The sequence below is a fragment of the Phyllostomus discolor genome, chromosome 3 (assembly GCF_004126475.2).
Source record: "Phyllostomus discolor isolate MPI-MPIP mPhyDis1 chromosome 3, mPhyDis1.pri.v3, whole genome shotgun sequence".
Classification (NCBI taxonomy): Eukaryota; Metazoa; Chordata; class Mammalia; order Chiroptera; family Phyllostomidae; genus Phyllostomus; species Phyllostomus discolor.
The window spans coordinates 142,089,973-142,107,423 of NC_040905.2; the positions used below are offsets into that span (position 1 = coordinate 142,089,973).

General features: G+C 35.7%; 1 protein-coding gene across 1 annotated transcript in view; it reads left to right on the forward strand.

The window, feature by feature from the left end:
* The window catches only part of PLAA (phospholipase A2 activating protein), a 40,130-nt gene that overhangs the window by 13,737 nt on the left and 8,942 nt on the right, over nt 1-17,451 (forward strand). The window contains exons 5-11 of the mRNA XM_028509554.2: nt 3,682-3,849; nt 4,501-4,636; nt 7,319-7,488; nt 10,448-10,605; nt 11,542-11,761; nt 13,771-13,842; nt 16,619-16,687. Coding sequence (XP_028365355.1) covers nt 3,682-3,849; nt 4,501-4,636; nt 7,319-7,488; nt 10,448-10,605; nt 11,542-11,761; nt 13,771-13,842; nt 16,619-16,687 — 993 coding nt within the window. The remainder of the gene's footprint in view (nt 1-3,681; nt 3,850-4,500; nt 4,637-7,318; nt 7,489-10,447; nt 10,606-11,541; nt 11,762-13,770; nt 13,843-16,618; nt 16,688-17,451) is intronic.

The following is a 17,451-nucleotide window of genomic DNA, read 5'->3' on the forward strand; positions in this document are numbered from 1 at the left end:
TTTTATGAACTATGTATGTGTACCTTGTGGCACGCAGTTACATTTTTGCTTGTCCTTTGAACATGTTCATTTTGAACCTTGGAGGCTCAGTAGTGTTACCTTCATATATTGAGGAAACATAAATGCTTTCATTAATATTGAAGTATATTGTTTAATAATACATTTCAGGCTATATTTATTTAGTGGTTTAGGTGGGTAGTTTTTTTAGTAAAAGGCAAAAGATTTACATGATCTGAAGAGAAACCAGAATATAGGTGGGTACTCTTTTTATACCTCAGCTATTAAATAACTCCTATACTGGTGTGAATTTTTTGTTGTTTTTTTTTTTCTTTTATTTACTTTTTTAAACTTGATTACCACTGTGGAGGATAACACTGTGAGAAATCCCTATTGAAGATAAAACTATCTATAGATGGAAAATGGACAGTGAGTTCTAATAAACATCTCTGTTTTTGCTTTCACGTATACATATGTGTATCAAGTTGTTATTAATCCGTGATAGACAATCAATTGAGCAAGAGAAAGGTTTTGACTTCTCATTTTTGTTATTAGATTAGAAGCTTCAAAGAATGTTTTGTTCTTAAAAAAATCAGAGACATTTTCTACAAGGCTTCAAGTGATATTGAAATAAATTGAATTTTGTCAACTGTATCTCCAGTTACATAATTAACATTATATAAGAAGTTTATTGCATAAATTCTTACTGTTTTAAAAACTCAGTAATCATTGGTTTTTAGTTTATATTTTTAATGCTTGCATTTATATAAATTATGAAATGTTCCCAAAAATAAATCAGCAGTGTTTGGCTTTAAATTTGCATATTGGCCGAATCAAGAGGTAGAATAATTAGTCAGGAAACGTGAATTCTTGTTTTAAAATTGCCTATGATTAGATGGGTGTAGAAAATCTCTCTCAGCCTACTCTTGCATATTTTAATAAAGTTTACTTTGATGTATTTTATATTTCAAATTTAAATTATTGTAATCTTTTATAATCTTAGTTTTTCTTAATTTTCTCTGGTGTTTTATAAGTATTAATTTTCATATTGTGTGGTATAAAACTTAAGGGATATGTATTCCTTGTTATATATTTCAGTTATTTTTAAATATTGTATATGTTATGAATTAGTTTTACTATTGGGTAAGAAAAATTGAATTGTCAGGTAAAAAAGGAGAGTTGTGGGGAATCAAAGTTATGTTTCTGAGGGTTTTCAGAAAAAAATTGCAGGCTTTCTGGCCAGGATAGAGGCATAGGTAGATACACTTTGCCTCCTCACACAAGCAAAAAGAGGACAACAGATTTTAAAACAAAAATAACAAGAACTGCCAGAAAATCGAACTGGATGAAAGTTCGACAACCAAGGAGTTAAAGAAAAAGCATTCATCCAGACTGGGAAGAGGGGCGGAGACTAGCAACAGGGGTAGAGAGAACTTGCAGCAAGGCAGCGGCTGGGGGACCAGGGTGGGCAGTGACTGGTAGAGCTGGTAAGGCGACTGTTCCCATGTTTTTGTGCGGATAAACCAGAAGGAACATCTGGGGAGCAAGATAGGCTACACAACCCATAGTCCCAGCAAGGGGAAATAAAGCCTCAAAACCTGACTGAAAAAACCTGTGGGGGTTGAGACAGCAGAAGAAACTCCTAGCCTCATAGGAGAGTTCATTGGACAGACAGACCTATGGCATCCTAGAACGTTCACAAACCCACCCACCTGGGAATCAGTACCAGAAGGGCCCAATTTGCTTGTGGGTAGCAGAAGAAGTGACTGAAAGTCACCGAAAGCTGAGCAAGTGGCATTGTTCCCTCTCAGACCCCTCCCCCACATAGAGTGCCACATGGGTTGCCTCACCCTGGTGAATACCTAAGACTCTGCCCCTTACAATGTAACAGGTGTGCAGAGACAAAAAAAAAAATGGCCCAAATGAAAGAACAGATCAAAGCTCCAGAAAAAATAAAACTAAGCAGCGAGGAGATAGCCAGCCTATCAGATGTACAGTTCAAAACACTGGTAATTAGGATGAACCACAGAAGTAGTTCATTTATGGTTGCAAAATAGAGGAAAAAGTGAAGTCAATGAAAAGTGAAAGAAAGGAAAATATATGGGGAACCAATAGTGAAGGGAAGAAAACTGGGACTCAAATCAATGATTTAAAACAAAAGTAAGAAATAAACACTCAACCAGAACAGAATGAAGAAACAAGAATTCAATAAAATGAGGAGAGGCTTGGGAACCTCTGGAACAAATCTAAATATTCCAACATCCAAATCATAGGAGTTCCAGAGGGAGAAGAGGAAGAGCAAGAAATTGAAAACATAATGAAGGAGAACTTCCCTCATCTGGCCAAAGAAATAGAATTCCAGGAAGTCCAGGAAGCTCAGAGTCCCAAAGAACTTGGATGCAAGGAAGCACATACCAAGGCACATCTTAATTACATTAGCCAAGATTAAAGAGAAGGAGAGAAGCCTAAGAACAGCAAGGGGAAAGGAGACAATTACCTGCAAAGGAGTTTCTGTAAGACTCTTAGCTGATTTCTCAAAGAAACCTTGCAAGCAGGAAGGGGCTAGAAAGAAGTATTTGAAATCATGAAAGGCAAGGACCCACATCCAAGATTACTCTATCTAGCAAAGCTATCATTTAGAATGGAAGGACAGACAAAAAGCTTCCCAGATAAGGTCAAGTTAAAGGAGTTCATCATCACCAAGCTCTTATTATAAGAAATGTTAAAGGGACTTAATCTAAGAAAAAGATGAGGATCAAAACTATGAACAGTAAAATGACAACAAACACAACTATCAGCAACTGAACCTAAAAAAAACAACAAACTAAGCAAACAGCTAGAACAGGAACAGATTCACAGAAATAGATATCACATGGAAGGTTATCAGCAGAGAAGGGGTGGGAGGAGAATAGGAGGAAAGGTGCAGGGAATAAGCATAAATGGTAGGTACAAAATACACAGGGAGAAATTAAGAACAATATGGGAAATGGAGAGCCCCAAAATTTATATGTACGACCCATGGGACGTGATCTACGGTAGGGTAATGCTGGTGGAATGGGGGTACAGAGCGGATGGGAATAAAGAGGAGAAAATAAATGGGGCAACTGTAATAGTATAATAAATAAAATATATTAAAAACATAAAATGCTCAAAAAAAGCTGGAGAAGACTAAATAAATATAAAATACTATATTGTGCCGCGTATAATGTGTACCCATGTTTTTGGCCCAAACTTTCAGGGAAAAAAAATCTTGTGTTTTAATTTTTAATTCAATTTTGTATTTATTTATACTTGGAAACAAAACTGATTATTGCATTCCAGAGTATTATTTTCCATATGGATATCCTTAGTGCTTTCTAGAGTAATACTTTTAATGCATAAACATAAAGAATTTATATACAGAATTAGTACTACCCATAGATAATGCACATCCTTATTTTTTCCCAAAAATTTTGGGCAAAAAAGTGCACATTATATATGGTAAAATATGGTAATTTCTTAAGACTGGTGATGAAAAAGAGATTGCTGAACAAAAATTTTGGTTACCCAGCTTTTCTACAGAAAAAATGAGTTTCTCAAACTTGAAAATCAGGTTTTACTATTCACTGATGTTTTACCATATGTTGATGAACTACATAGAGCCATCAACAAAATAATGTATTTTATTGATTTTTTTTAATACAGGGCATGAAGACTGTGTAAGAGGTTTGGCAATTTTGAGTGAAACAGAATTTCTTTCCTGTGCAAATGATGCCAGTATTAGAAGGTGGCAAATCACTGGAGAGTGTCTTGACGTATATTATGGACATACAAATTATATTTATAGCATATCTGTCTTTCCAAATTCTAAAGGTAAGATTATTTTATACCATTCATTTTTAAAATTTTGTATTGGCCATTGTTTTTCACATTCTTAAGGTGAGGGAATGAGGGCTGATGACTTAAATCAATTTACTAACTGTAACTTGAATAATATAGTAACTTTATTTCATAAGTATTTTTTTCTAAAGGAGAAAATTATATGATCTTTATATTAATTCACATTTGATGGTTTTGTTGTAAAAAGTTCTTAGGTATCAGGAAAGTATATCTAGGTGTAGTATGTAAAATGTGAAATGTATAAAACCATGATTTTTAGCACTGCCTGGTATGGCTCAGTGGATTGAGCGCAGGCCTATGAACCAAAAGGTCGCCAGTTTGATTCACCGGGCACATGCCTGGGTTGCGGGCCAGGTCCCCTGTTGGGGGCATGGGGAGGAAGCCGATTGTTGCCTCTCTCATCAATGTTCCTCTCCCTCTGTGTCTCCCTCCCTTCCCCTTTCTTTAAAAATAAATCAGTGACTTTTAAAGTTGTATAAAAGTGACAAATACATAAAATTTAAAACTATAATTTTAAAATACTTTCTGGATTAAAAAAGATCAGCCTATCTAGGAAGATGATTTGTATTGATGTACTTAGTTTTATTCATTCAAAATAATTTTTCCTGAATTCATTAATTTTAGATTTTGTGACAACAGCAGAAGACAGATCTTTGAGAATATGGAAACATGGAGAATGTGCTCAAACAATCCGACTTCCAGCTCAGTCTATATGGTGCTGCTGTGTGCTAGATAATGGTGACATTGTGGTTGGTGCAAGGTATTTATATTCTAGTCAGTCAGTAAATAATATGTGTCCAGGACTTGGGTAGGCATTAGAGTGCACAGAGATTAGCCATAAGGAATTCCATGTGAATTGGAGAGACTATATGCACAATTCTGTTATTGAATAAAATAGTAATAGGTATAATAGCTGTTATTACACTAATAATACAGGGTATATTATTCCAGTATTGTTCTGTAAGTTGTGCAGTTGAAACACTGAATGCAAAAGAAATTGGAGAAGGTAGAGATTGGTGTAGGGAGACATTCTGGAGAAGAGATTTGGATGGGATTTTAAAAGATAATGAGTAAGAAGGGAAATGAGAATTTTTATCAAAAGAAAGAGTAGAAGTAAAGATGTGGCATGGAAATGAAAGTAATGTTTTAGGAAAAGATGGAAAATGGTAGAGGATTAATGTTGGGAAAAGTGGATAATAGGTAAGGAGGGCTTTATTATGGAGAACCTTCAGTGCCAGGCATTATTTAGATTCAGTGCTTAGGGTTAAAGGGTTGTAGCTCTTGAACAAGAAGTGATATGATTAAAGCAGAACCGGTGACTTATTAAATATGTGGGTTTTATTTAGTTAGTGGTGACCATGGGAAGGAAAGCCAATCAGAAAGGAGTCTCAGTGGTAAGAGTGTGAAGTTATTGAAATATTGGCCCCACAATGCTACTGCATAAGAGACTAAAAATGAGACAGTGCTGAGGAAAATGATCAGAAATGGAATGAAAGAAAAGGATAAAGTATCAAACTTTTGGTGACTGGAAGTCTTCATTAATAAAAATGGGTACGTAGGAGAATTAGTTTAGTGCAGAAGGTAATGAGTTTGGTTTTAGATTTTGTGAATCTAAGTGATTTGCCACACTCATGCCAGCGCATCATGGGCAGTTGGACTTGAGCCTAACAATTGAGACTGAAGATAAAGATTTTCATAAAACTGCCCAAGTTAAGTGGTGGACCACCCTCCACTGAGGAAAGAAGCATAGTCGGGGAGGAACAGAAAACTAAAGACTGAATTTTGTGACATACTGTGGGTAGAGAAAAAGAAGCCTGTAGCTTAAGCAGAAAAAGAAATCCAGATGTTGAAATCCAGGTGTTGAAATTCAGAGGTGGTAAAAGAGAGATTTTGGCAGGAGATTGTGATCATTGTCAATAAGTACATGAGGAATTAAGGACGGAAGGTTGGAAAACCTTTTGGATTTGGTTTAAAAGATGTTATTCGTGAGTTGCACATCAGATTTTGGTAGAAAATGATGGAAGAAGGTAAGTAAGAGGCAACAATGGATGAAAGATTATAGACTATTCTGGCATTGAAGGCAAGAAGAAAAAGCAGTAAGGGATAGATCAGCCCCCAACCTTTTTGGCACCAGGGACCAGTTTTGTGGAAGACCACTTTTCCACAAAGCGGGTTATTTATGGGCGCTTTATATCTTGCCACCATAATGCAGTTTAATTATCACTTGCCACTCACTGATAGGGTTTTGATATGAGTCTGCAAGGAATTGATTTATTATGGTCTCTGTACAGTCAAACCTCTCGGCTAATGACAATTATTAGCAGCCCCACTGCTGGCATCACCTTCTCAGCTCCACCTCAGATCACCAGGCGTTAGATTCTCATAAGGAGCACACAGCCTAGGTCCCTCACATGCACAGTAGGGTTCATGTTCTTAGGAGAATCTAATGCCTCCTGCCCAGATCTAACAGGAGGGGGATCTCAGGTGGTAATTCGATCAGTGGGGAGAGGCTGTAAATACAGATGAAGCTTCACTTACCTCCTGCTTTGCAGCCCTGTTCCTAGCAGGCCACTGACTGGACCTTGGCCTGGGGTTGGGAAACCCTGGGATAGAAATCTAATAAAGTGGAGCTATTTTGCTTTGTGGCTGGGCTAGCAGTTGATTTATTGGCTTATTTCCTCCCTCACCACCCAAACTCCCACCCTTCGCATATTTAAAGTTGAAGAAATATAAATAAATTAAAAGGGTGAAATTGCTGTGGAATTTCACAGCAATTAGTGGAAGGTTATGTGAGAAACAAAGTTTTCTGTAGAATTGGGTAGGGTTAGTAGAGTTGAAAGTTGCTAACTTGCCTCCCCACCCAAAATTTAGAATTGAGAAATCATGGTAATAAAGTCACTTTTCTCAGAATAGAGGTTGGGGTTGCTACCTAGTCCAAAGGTGAGGCTGGTTTTTTTCTTATTTGGGGTTACATTGCTAGTTAATGGCATACTAAAGGCAGATTCCATGGTTCCCTAAGAAACAGATATTGAGCATCAGCTCTTTTTTAAGTTGTATGTTGGGTATTTGAGCCCTTGATAAATTAAACCAGACCACTATCTTTATATCGTAACACTTATGTAATATTGACTTTTAAAATGTACACTTTATCACAAGATTTTTATGGTAAATATTTAATTTGGAATTGGAAATTGTGTTAAATGTATATTTCTCTGTCCTTTGCCAGTAGCTTTTCCCTAGTTTTTTTCCACCCTATACATTGCTTTAGAAAATAATAGAGGGCAATGTGTGCTTAAATACAAACAGTGCTATGCTCAACAATAAGTACATAGTAATGTTTCTCATATTCACAAATAAAGGTTATTTTTGCTTTGGATCATTCAGGTATGATGATGTTAATACATTATGGCAATGACTTAAATCAGTTTATTTTTCCTTACAGTGATGGTATTATTAGAGTGTTTACAGAATCAGCGGATCGGACAGCGAGTGCAGAGGAGATCAAGGCTTTTGAAAAAGAACTTTCTCAGGCAACCATTGATTCCAAAACTGGTGATTTAGGGGACATTAATGCAGAGCAGCTTCCTGGGAGGGAACATCTGAATGAACCTGGTAAATATTTCAGTGTATCCAGTAGTAAAAATTGTTACCAATTATTCCAAAATTTTGGAATTAAAGCAGTAAGGAAAAAAAGTTGATTTGCTAATTATTTAGTGTAAAAGTCAAATAACACTGAACTAATGATTGCACTTGTGGTGAAAAAGCAATGGTGGGTAAGACTGCTGGCTCCCTATACACACATCAAGGCAGTGGCATCACACTGTCTAGTAGTCACATGTTCTTTACTGACACACAGTCGTAGTTAAAAAAAATGCCATATGCCCTCAAAAATGCCCTTGATGGAGCATGAAAATTTTATTTTACTGCATTTACATCCCTTTAGTACATTTTAAGAAATAGATTCTGGATGACAGAGTGCACATTGCACATACAGTATACCAAAGCACTCTGGTGTCTGAAGGATGTGTGCAGTCATTTAATTTGCAGGCTGAACCAGTCCCTTCTTCATGGAGTGGCATTTTTATTTTGCCGAACGACTAATTAGTTGTTGAGGCTTGGGTATATGGCAAGCATTTGTTAAAAATGAATATAGTGATCTTGTCACTTTAAGGAAAACAACTGACAATATTTGTTGCCAAAGATATAATTCAAACTTTCAAGTGTGAATTGAAATTTTAGAACATCTGTATCTGCCACCAGGAGCTTGATAGTTTCCCACTACTTACAAGACTGTTCTAATGATATCAGTAGCACTATTGGCAAGTGTGATTTCTTTTTTGATATTGAATAATGTATAAACATGTGGAAAATCTGCATAGCTTATTCAGTATTTTCCAAATGCTAGTTCATGATGTTATAAACTGTTCAATGTGTAAGATAGACAATGGATTTTAGCTTAATAGTGTATGACAAATTTATCGATATGGTTTTAGATTCTAAATTAAAACTTTTAAGGACCTGTTACTTGTGTAATACATATTTCTGAAAAAACTGTTAAAACTAGTCTTCTCTTTTTCAACATTTTTTTATGTATATATACCTCAACCCAAACAACAGATGGCAACAGATTGAATGCACAGGCAGGTATGGTAAATCCAGCTGTCTTCTATTAAGAAAGACAGTAAACTGATTTACAGAAATAGAAAACAGTGCAGTCTTTTCATTAAATTTCTAAAAATAAAACATTTTTCATTAAAATATTTATTCAAAATATAATGGATCAATTATTGTTTTCCATGAAGTAAATATGTTGTCATTTTCAATTTCAAATCTAATAAATTAGTTGATATAACCCACATTAAAGAAAGCTCTTTGGGCCTCTGAATAACTCTTATGACTACAAAGAGATTTTGAAAACAAAACTTTGAGAACCTATGCATTAATATGTTTTAATATTTTTATAATTCTTTATAAAGTATGGTCTTTTTGTCACTATGTATATACATAAATAAATATTTACTAGGGGCCTTATACGTGCCAGACATTGTTCTAAGCTCTGGGGATACAACAGATAACAAAACAGAGAAAAATCTCTGTTCTCACACATTTATGTTCTACATGAGGAGACAGCTAATTTAAAAAGTAAGTAATATTTAACTACTTCAGATAATGATAAGTACTGAGGGAAGAATAAAGCCATGGTTGTGGCTGTTTTATCACTGTACATGCAGTGGCTAGGGAACATGTAATAGGGTAGCAGTAGCTGCTATAACATGTAAACACAGATTAATCCTAAAATCTCAGTGGCTCCACACAAAGTTTACTTACTGCACATTTAAAGTTCAGTTGATGGCAGGGTATGTTGGAGCATGTTGGTAGAGTAATTTTGCTCCTCAGGATTATTCAGGGAGCCAGGCTGATGGAAACCACCACCTTCAACATGTGATGTCAAAGATTCCTTGGGTGTAGATTTTCATCCATCAAACAGGGTAATAGGGGAGTATAGAGGATGATAGAGTAGGCCTTGAAATAGCCTATATCACACCCGCCTAGATGCCGCCAGGTATATACTCAGTATGTAACACCTAGGGACTGCAAGGTGCAAGGGGGCTAAATAATGTTATCTCTGACTAGACAGCCACAGCTGTACTGTATGGAACAGAAGGGATCATGACTGTGGAGGGCAGATAGTGTGTTTGCCACTGAAAGCTTTGCTGAGAATGTGACATTCAAGTAAAGCCCTTAAGGTGGCAAGGGAACAAACTTTGCCAGCATCTGTATGAAGAGTGTCAAAGGCAGAATAAATAGCTAGCTAGTTCAAAGACTCATGGCTGGAGTAGGAAGGGGGGCTGAGGGAAGGAGTAGAGGAAGATCAAGAAAGAGAAGATAGTAGGGGCAGATTATATTTGGCCTTGTACACTACTCCATTGACATAAGCTTTAATCAATGGTGAGTTGGGAAATCATTGAAGGGTCTCAGCCGAGATGTGTCAGGAGCTCCTTAAACTTTTGAAATAATTTCTGGGATTGCTGTGTTGAATATAGACTAGGGGGCCCAAGGTAGGAATAGGAGGCCATTAATCATTACAACTGAGAAATGATGGTGCCTTGTACCAATGGGTAGTGAAGGAGATAGTGAAAGAGGTCCTTCTAGATATATTTTAAATACAGAGCTGATAGAATTTTCTAAAGGATTGGCTGTGGGGTTGCAAAAAAGAGGAATCAGACTCCTCCATACATTTTGTCCTGAGCAGCTAGAAGAATGGAGAATCATGTACTGAAATGAAAGTGTTGTCAGAAGATACTCAGTAATAATGCTTGGTTTAATTTTCATGGGCTTGCTACTTTCTAGAATCATTTTTTAACCTTCCTTTATTTAATAAAGTATACGTTTTTTACACCACTTTCCAGTAAATTATATTTTTAAGTCTTTTGTTTGATAAAATTTTCTACTAAACCTAAATACAGATTCTCTTTTATATATAAATTTTAATGTTAACAATTTCCTATCTAAATGTTTCTGAGTTTAACCCTGCTGTTTAATCTTTGGTTCTCAAAATTTTTATTTTAAGGTACTAGAGAAGGACAGACTCGTCTAATCAGAGATGGGGAGAGCGTCGAAGCCTACCAATGGAGTATTAGCGAAGGGAGGTGGATAAAAATTGGTGATGTTGTTGGCTCATCTGGTGCTAATCAGCAAACATCTGGAAAAGTTTTATATGAAGGGAAAGTATGTTAACTTCTGCTTTCTAATTACCTATCTTATGCTATCTTAAAGCATTCGATAAATTAAGTGTTTTCTTTTCCCTTTTCTCCATGCTAATAAAATTTTCTTTGGTGTTTAAAATTATATTTCTATGGGGGAAATTCTCTCTTTTTCCATCTTGAGTTAGATTTTTCAAGAATCTCTTTCCATGTAGGGAAAGCTGCATTTTTCTTTTTCTTTCTTTCTTTTTTTTTTTTTTTAAAGATTGTATTTATTTATTTATTTTTAGAGGAGGGAAGGGAGGGAAAGAGGAAGAGAAACATCAATATGTGGTTGCTTCTCTTGTACTCCCTACTGGGGACTTGGCCAGCAACCCAGGCATGTGCCCTGACTGGGAATGAAACCAGCAACCCATTAGTTTGCAGGCTGGCATTCAATCCACTGAGCCACACCAGACAGGGCAGAAAAGCTGCATTTCATAAACAGATTAGGCATTATTTGTCTTTTAGTAGTTAGCATAATTTGTTTCCAACCATTTTGGATTAGGAGCTTCTCTACCATCTTTCATCTAATGCTTCCTGCCCGTATTTAACTTGACAAGACATGTGGGACCCTACGGGGAATGCTTACAATGCCAGAATGTTGGTTATGTGGCATGGTAACAGCTAATATTTTAGCCTTGAAATCAACCAACTGGAAATTCTCCTTTGGCCTTAGAATTAAAATGTAGTTGTAATTCATCCCCCACCTCTTCTCCCCAGTGAAATACTAATCTTGTAGCACATGGAAGTGGTTGCTATTAATTATATGCCAAGCAGAAGATTTTAACATTGCATTTTGGAGAAGGTTTAAGTACTATAATTATTAAAATAAAGAACACATAATATCTGACTATATATGTCATTAATACACATGAACAGAAAACTTAGTAATTATCTCCTTTTTATATTCCTATTAAAGGAATTTGATTATGTTTTCTCAATTGATGTCAATGAAGGTGGACCATCCTATAAATTGCCATATAACATCAGTGATGATCCTTGGTTAACTGCATACAACTTCTTACAGAAGAATGATTTGAATCCCATGTTTTTGGATCAAGTGGCAAAATTTATTATTGATAATACAAAAGGTCAAATGTTGGGACTTGGAAACACAAGTTTTTCAGATCCGTTCACAGGTGAGTTAGGGTTGGTATTAAGGCTTAATGTGCTTCCATCTATTTTGGTTGATTTTCATTATTTAATATATTTAAATGCCTATTATGATTAGCTGTTTAAACAAAAACCAAGATCTACAGTAGGTTTTTCTTCATGTTCATATTTGTAAGCCTCAAATTATATAGTAATTCTGTGTTTATAAAAATGATTATAGATTGTTCTGTTACAAAAATGTCACACTGTAAACTAAATAAAATTAAGAAATTCTCATGTAGTAGTTTGAAATAAAAAGCTTCTGTGTTCCTTTATATAGTACTTATTTTTTTTAAGATTTTATTTATTTATTTTTAGAGAGGGAAGAGAGGGAGAGAGAGAAACATCAGTGTGCAGTTGCTGGGGGCCGTGGCCTGCAACCCAGGCATGTACTGGGAATCGAACCTGCGACACTTTGGTTTGCAGTCTGCACTCAATCCACTGAGCTATGCCAGCCAGGGCCTGTATAGTACTTATTTTTAAAAATATATTTTTTGATGAAATTCTGTTTTCACATGAGGCTAAATTGATTAGTTGTGCATCACATCTGGGGCTGAACTGTGGGTAGTTTTATATGTTACTTATATTCCACATGTTCATTTCGAGTCACCTGTTTGTAACATACAGTGTCTCAATTTTTATAAATGGGATTTGGTTCTCATGCCAGTCCATAAATTGTAATCCTAGTAGTAGTAGTCTGAGCCCTGGCTCCTAGGAAACAGATTATAATTCTAGCCTGAGTATAAGCGTGAGTTCTGGGCCCCAGGAACCAAAACCATGGTACAGGATGAAATAAAATGCTTCGCCTTTTTGTAGGTGTAGGGCAAGCTTTAAATAAAATTTTGAAATTAGTACTGTATTATTAATGTTATGCTGTTGTCAGTTTTGACTCCATTTTTAATTTGCTACTGGTCTTGTTTTATAAGGAAGGATCCCATATCCTCTTTTTTTCTTCCTTGACAGATACTTCATGCTCCCAAATTACCTCCTCTTTCCATATTTCCATTGCTAGTTCACACAGTAAAGCTAATCTCATTTGTATGTTGACTTAAAAAGAATTATGAGACTGACTTACTACTGAACTATAAATGATGCAACCTTCCCAAAAGTTGCACTTTATTAAAAAAGGAGGTCCAGGAACATTTTTATTACCTGGATATTTCTGTTGGTGGACTTTCAGTCTGTAATGCAAAAGTGAACATATAATAGCAATATTGTGTAAGCTATTTTATGGGACCAAGGACAGATACTAAAACAGCTGGTCCAATCTGGAAATACAGCAGCTATTTGGCTTTTTTGCTTTTCTGAAGCTTTAACTTTATGAACATCCTTACATATATCTTTTTGTAGATGTCTGTGATTATTTCCCTAGGGGTACTAATGAAACATACATGCACACGCACGACACATTTATAAAGATAAAAACAGAAGACTGTTTCCTTTGTAGCACTCATCCCCTTTGTAATTCTCTTCAGTAAGCTGTAAGCTTCAGTGGATACAAGCAATCATGTTCTCTGCTGGATCCCTAGCACTAAATGCATTGTTTGACACATGAATTAATGAACTCAGTGGTTCTCTAAAAGATTAGCATTTGATGCCTGTGGTTTTGATAGCAGAAGCAACAGCAGGAATTCTAGTGAATTGGTATAGGAATAGAAATTGATTGTATGTATATATTATTTAGGCCAGAGACCACCCACAATTTCTCTTTTTATATTTGAATTCTTAGTTATTTTAATATTTAAACAAGGGCTAAGATGTAATAAAGTATTAAAGTTAAGAAAACAAAGCTTGGAGAAGCATTGAAATTTTAGTTTCTTACTAGTCTTTTCAACTGTAACATACTTTACTGTAAGTTCTGTTGTTCTTCCATGTAACAGCCTCGCCCTTCTCTTTTCCTCCAAGCTTAGAGTCTTCTAATGTAACCATGGTGTTACTTATGAAATTCAAAATTGTGGCATACATACTTCAGTCTTTCCTTCGTTTGCATGTACAGGTGGTGGTCGGTATGTTCCAGGCTCTTCATCCGAATCTTCTAATCTACCGCCTGCAGCAGATCCTTTTACAGGTAGGATGCAGTTTTGATTAATGTATCTACACTGAATGTATATTACATTATATGGCTTATCATTTTGGAGATATCACTAAATAATTGATACTTCCCTTGTTTATATGTCCAATTTTGGTGGATCTCCTTTTCTTTAACTTCTAATTTTTGCTTTTTCTTAGAGTACTTTTGTGACTTTCCTCATGTCTCTTAAATAGCATATTATTATAGCTCACCATTTTCTCCAGTGGTCCTTCCTGCCAGGAGAGTCATTAAGAGCATAGGTTTTAGAGCCAGACAGACCTTGGTTCAAAATTTGGCTATACCACTTACTTGCTATGACAAGTTGGCAAGTTACTGAACCTGTCTGAGCCTATTTTTTTTATCTGTGAAATTAGATAATAGGGGAGCCCACCAACCAAGACACAGCATGAGTGCTATCACTGGCGAGATGCTACCAATCATGAGTCTCTGAGAGAAGGAGCCATGTGAGTCCCTGATATTGGATGGAGCAGTGCAGTCAAGAAGTCTGCCCAGGCATATTTGCCTTAGTGTGGAAGGAGACAGTTCACCAGCTACCCAGGATTAGTCTTCCTAATCTAAGTTATTAATTGCCTTCATGAAGCCCTGAAAGTGTTGGTGTGTCTCTTCAAAGTGACTATTTACCAAGGTATGCATGCCTCAGCATCAACAATACTGGAAAAATACTGGCCAGACTTGGACTTCAATGTAGCTGAAGAAGTCTGTTTTCAGAATACTTTTTGATATATTTTATGATGCTGTTGTTGGATCTTCAGCCAGAGTTCCTGGACAATGTATCAGTTTTGGGAAGAGATTTATAGTGTTTATGGTATTCATTGGTTTTGCCAACATACAGTCCTCTCTAAAGCATAGATTGGACCAGCAAACAATCTTGGGTCAGTGTCATGAGGTTGTGAATTGCTCTCATGAACTCTTTCTCCTGTGAATGAATTGGTGGACCAGATACAAATAGCTGTACCCTGTGCATTGATACCTAGCTTATGACAATAACTAACTGTAAAGCTAAATCTTGTGGTGACAAATGCAATTTGAAAAGATAGTGAGGATCTGAAGAGTAGATAAGATGATGACTTTCTCTATCAGTAGATTCAGGCACAATAATGCACTGAAACTTAGAACACCAGAGTTCCTGAATCTCATTGGCAGATCTTTTTTGGAACAGAAGGAACATAACAAGCTTCAATAACAACAAAATCAAGAGAACTCCATCATAACCAGAGCATGTCTCACTATTGCACAATGTCAGTAACTCAGAAGATGCAGTGATCATGGAGATATGCAAGATAGCATACTAAAGTCCATGAGAATTACAACATTATAAGGACAACTGAATCAACTATTATAAAAAATAGATAATACCACCTACCAAACTGAAATATTATGAAAATTAAATAATACATGTAAGGCATTCTAGGAGGAATATATTTAAGCCCTCAATAATATGTTAGCTATATTAGTATTGTCGATGTTGTTTCACCAGTTTTACCAATATCACTGGACCAAAAGGTTAGCCTGTCTGGCTTACAACTTAAGGTCCATCTTAAGTCTTTATTGCTTTCCTTTTTTATGTGGTTGTCAAACTTCCAGTGTTCATTAGAATCATCTGGGATGCTTGTTTAATTACTTATTTCATGGTCCTTCCCACAGATTTGGTCATATTAGGTTTGTGAGGCAGTTAAAAAATACCATTGCCCTGACCCCTCACCCATGGATTCTGCTTAAATTAAATGGTCTTGGGTGTGGTTTGCTGTTAGGTTTGTGTAAAAGCTCACTATAGGGTTGTAAAGTGAAGTCAGTTTGGAGAACCACTAGGCTAGTATGAGTAGGCCCTGGGAATCTGCATATTGAACAGGTAACTTTCTCTAAACGTCAGAGAACCATATTTAGAAAAGTGTGGGACTGTACTGTGCTGCATAATGCTTTGGGCAAGTTGTTCAGCCTTCCTGTAATAACTATTGTAATAGTAGTATCTAATTAATATTTAAATGAGCACATGCTTATAAGATGCCTAGCATGCTAGCTAGCATATAGTAAAAGCTCAGATTCTGTTATTTTGTGTTCTTTATTATTTTAATTCTACTGTTATTTACATCTGTGTAAATTTTTTTTGTATTTTAGTTTTGCTTGCTTGTTCTTCATCTATTACACTGGTTATACCAATTCCTAGATGTTAAATTCTGGGGCTAAAACGATAGCTCATCTTTCTTCCTACAAAGGCCTAGTCTAGGACTCCAAACTTCTCCAGATTCTGCTGTTTCTCTCTATACTTGTTGTTCATCTTCTGTTCTTTCAATTTTCAATGAGACAGCCACAAGTATAATTTAAAATGTGAGACTGAGCTATTGTCACAGCATCCATAACTCTCACCTGGTCTCTTTACTCCTTGTAGTTAGATAGTCCTATTTCTCTATTTTAGTAGAATAGTTTACACATTTCATTATGGAAACCTTTTAATTTCTTTCTCCAATTCACTGTTTTCATAATTCATTTAACTTCTATAACTATAATGTGTAAGGCATCTAATGTTTTATAACTTGAGAGTTACTTTCATAGTTAACACTTAATGGACACTAATTGAATGCCAGGTACTATTCTAAGCATTTTTCTGTATTAAACTTACAGTCCATTTATTACATATAAAGATACTATTTCAAAGTATGACTAATCATGAATATACATTATTGGATGTAAAGAGGGGTGGTTTGAACTTCACAATTTGTAGTTACCTTTGCTCACTCAGAGTATTGAATTTTAGGTGGAGGTCGTTATGTGCCAGGGTCTGCAGGTGTGGGAACTTCCGTGGCTGGAGCTGATCCATTTACAGGTATACACTTTTCATTTCTTCCTTTCTTTTCTTTTTTTAGATTTTTAAAAGTTTATTGCAATGTTTATTTTTAAAAAGATTAAGAAAATTGGTGTAATTTTAATTGTTGGAGGACTTTTTATATAGTAAATCAAGACCAAACTTCTTGGCTTAGCTTTTAGAGTGTATTCAGCATTGTCATTGCTGCACATGAGAATCACCTGAGTTTTAACAAGGTACTTCAACCTTATCCAGAGAGATGCTCACTTGGTCTAATACTGCTCTGGGTTGGTGTCCTCATCATTTTCCAATGTATATTCTAATGTAGAGACAGGATTGAAAACTGCTGTTATACTTCTGTTCTTTTGTGCTTTATTTCCTCAGTACCCTTACCAAATCAGTTTATTTCAGTCTCTCTATTCATTCTTAATGTGTTAAAAATGTTATTCATTACATGGTTATCTTTGGGGACTCTGAAAAGAACTTGCTTTTATAATTTAGGCCTAGAATATTTGGCCTTCTGGGCAACTCATTTTTTTTCTATCCTTTGTACCTAGCTTAGAGTCTGCCACATCTTACTTCATCACTGTTGAATATATGCAGGCCTGCTTTCCGCTATATTGGATGCCAATAAAATGCAGGACTAAGTTTGCAGTTTACCTCTTGCAAGTTTAACAGATACCTTGGCATATATTTTCCCCTACTTATTATTTTATATATAAGAGAATATATATGCCATATGTTATTAAGCATAATAAAATAAATACCCATAAATTCTACTTAAT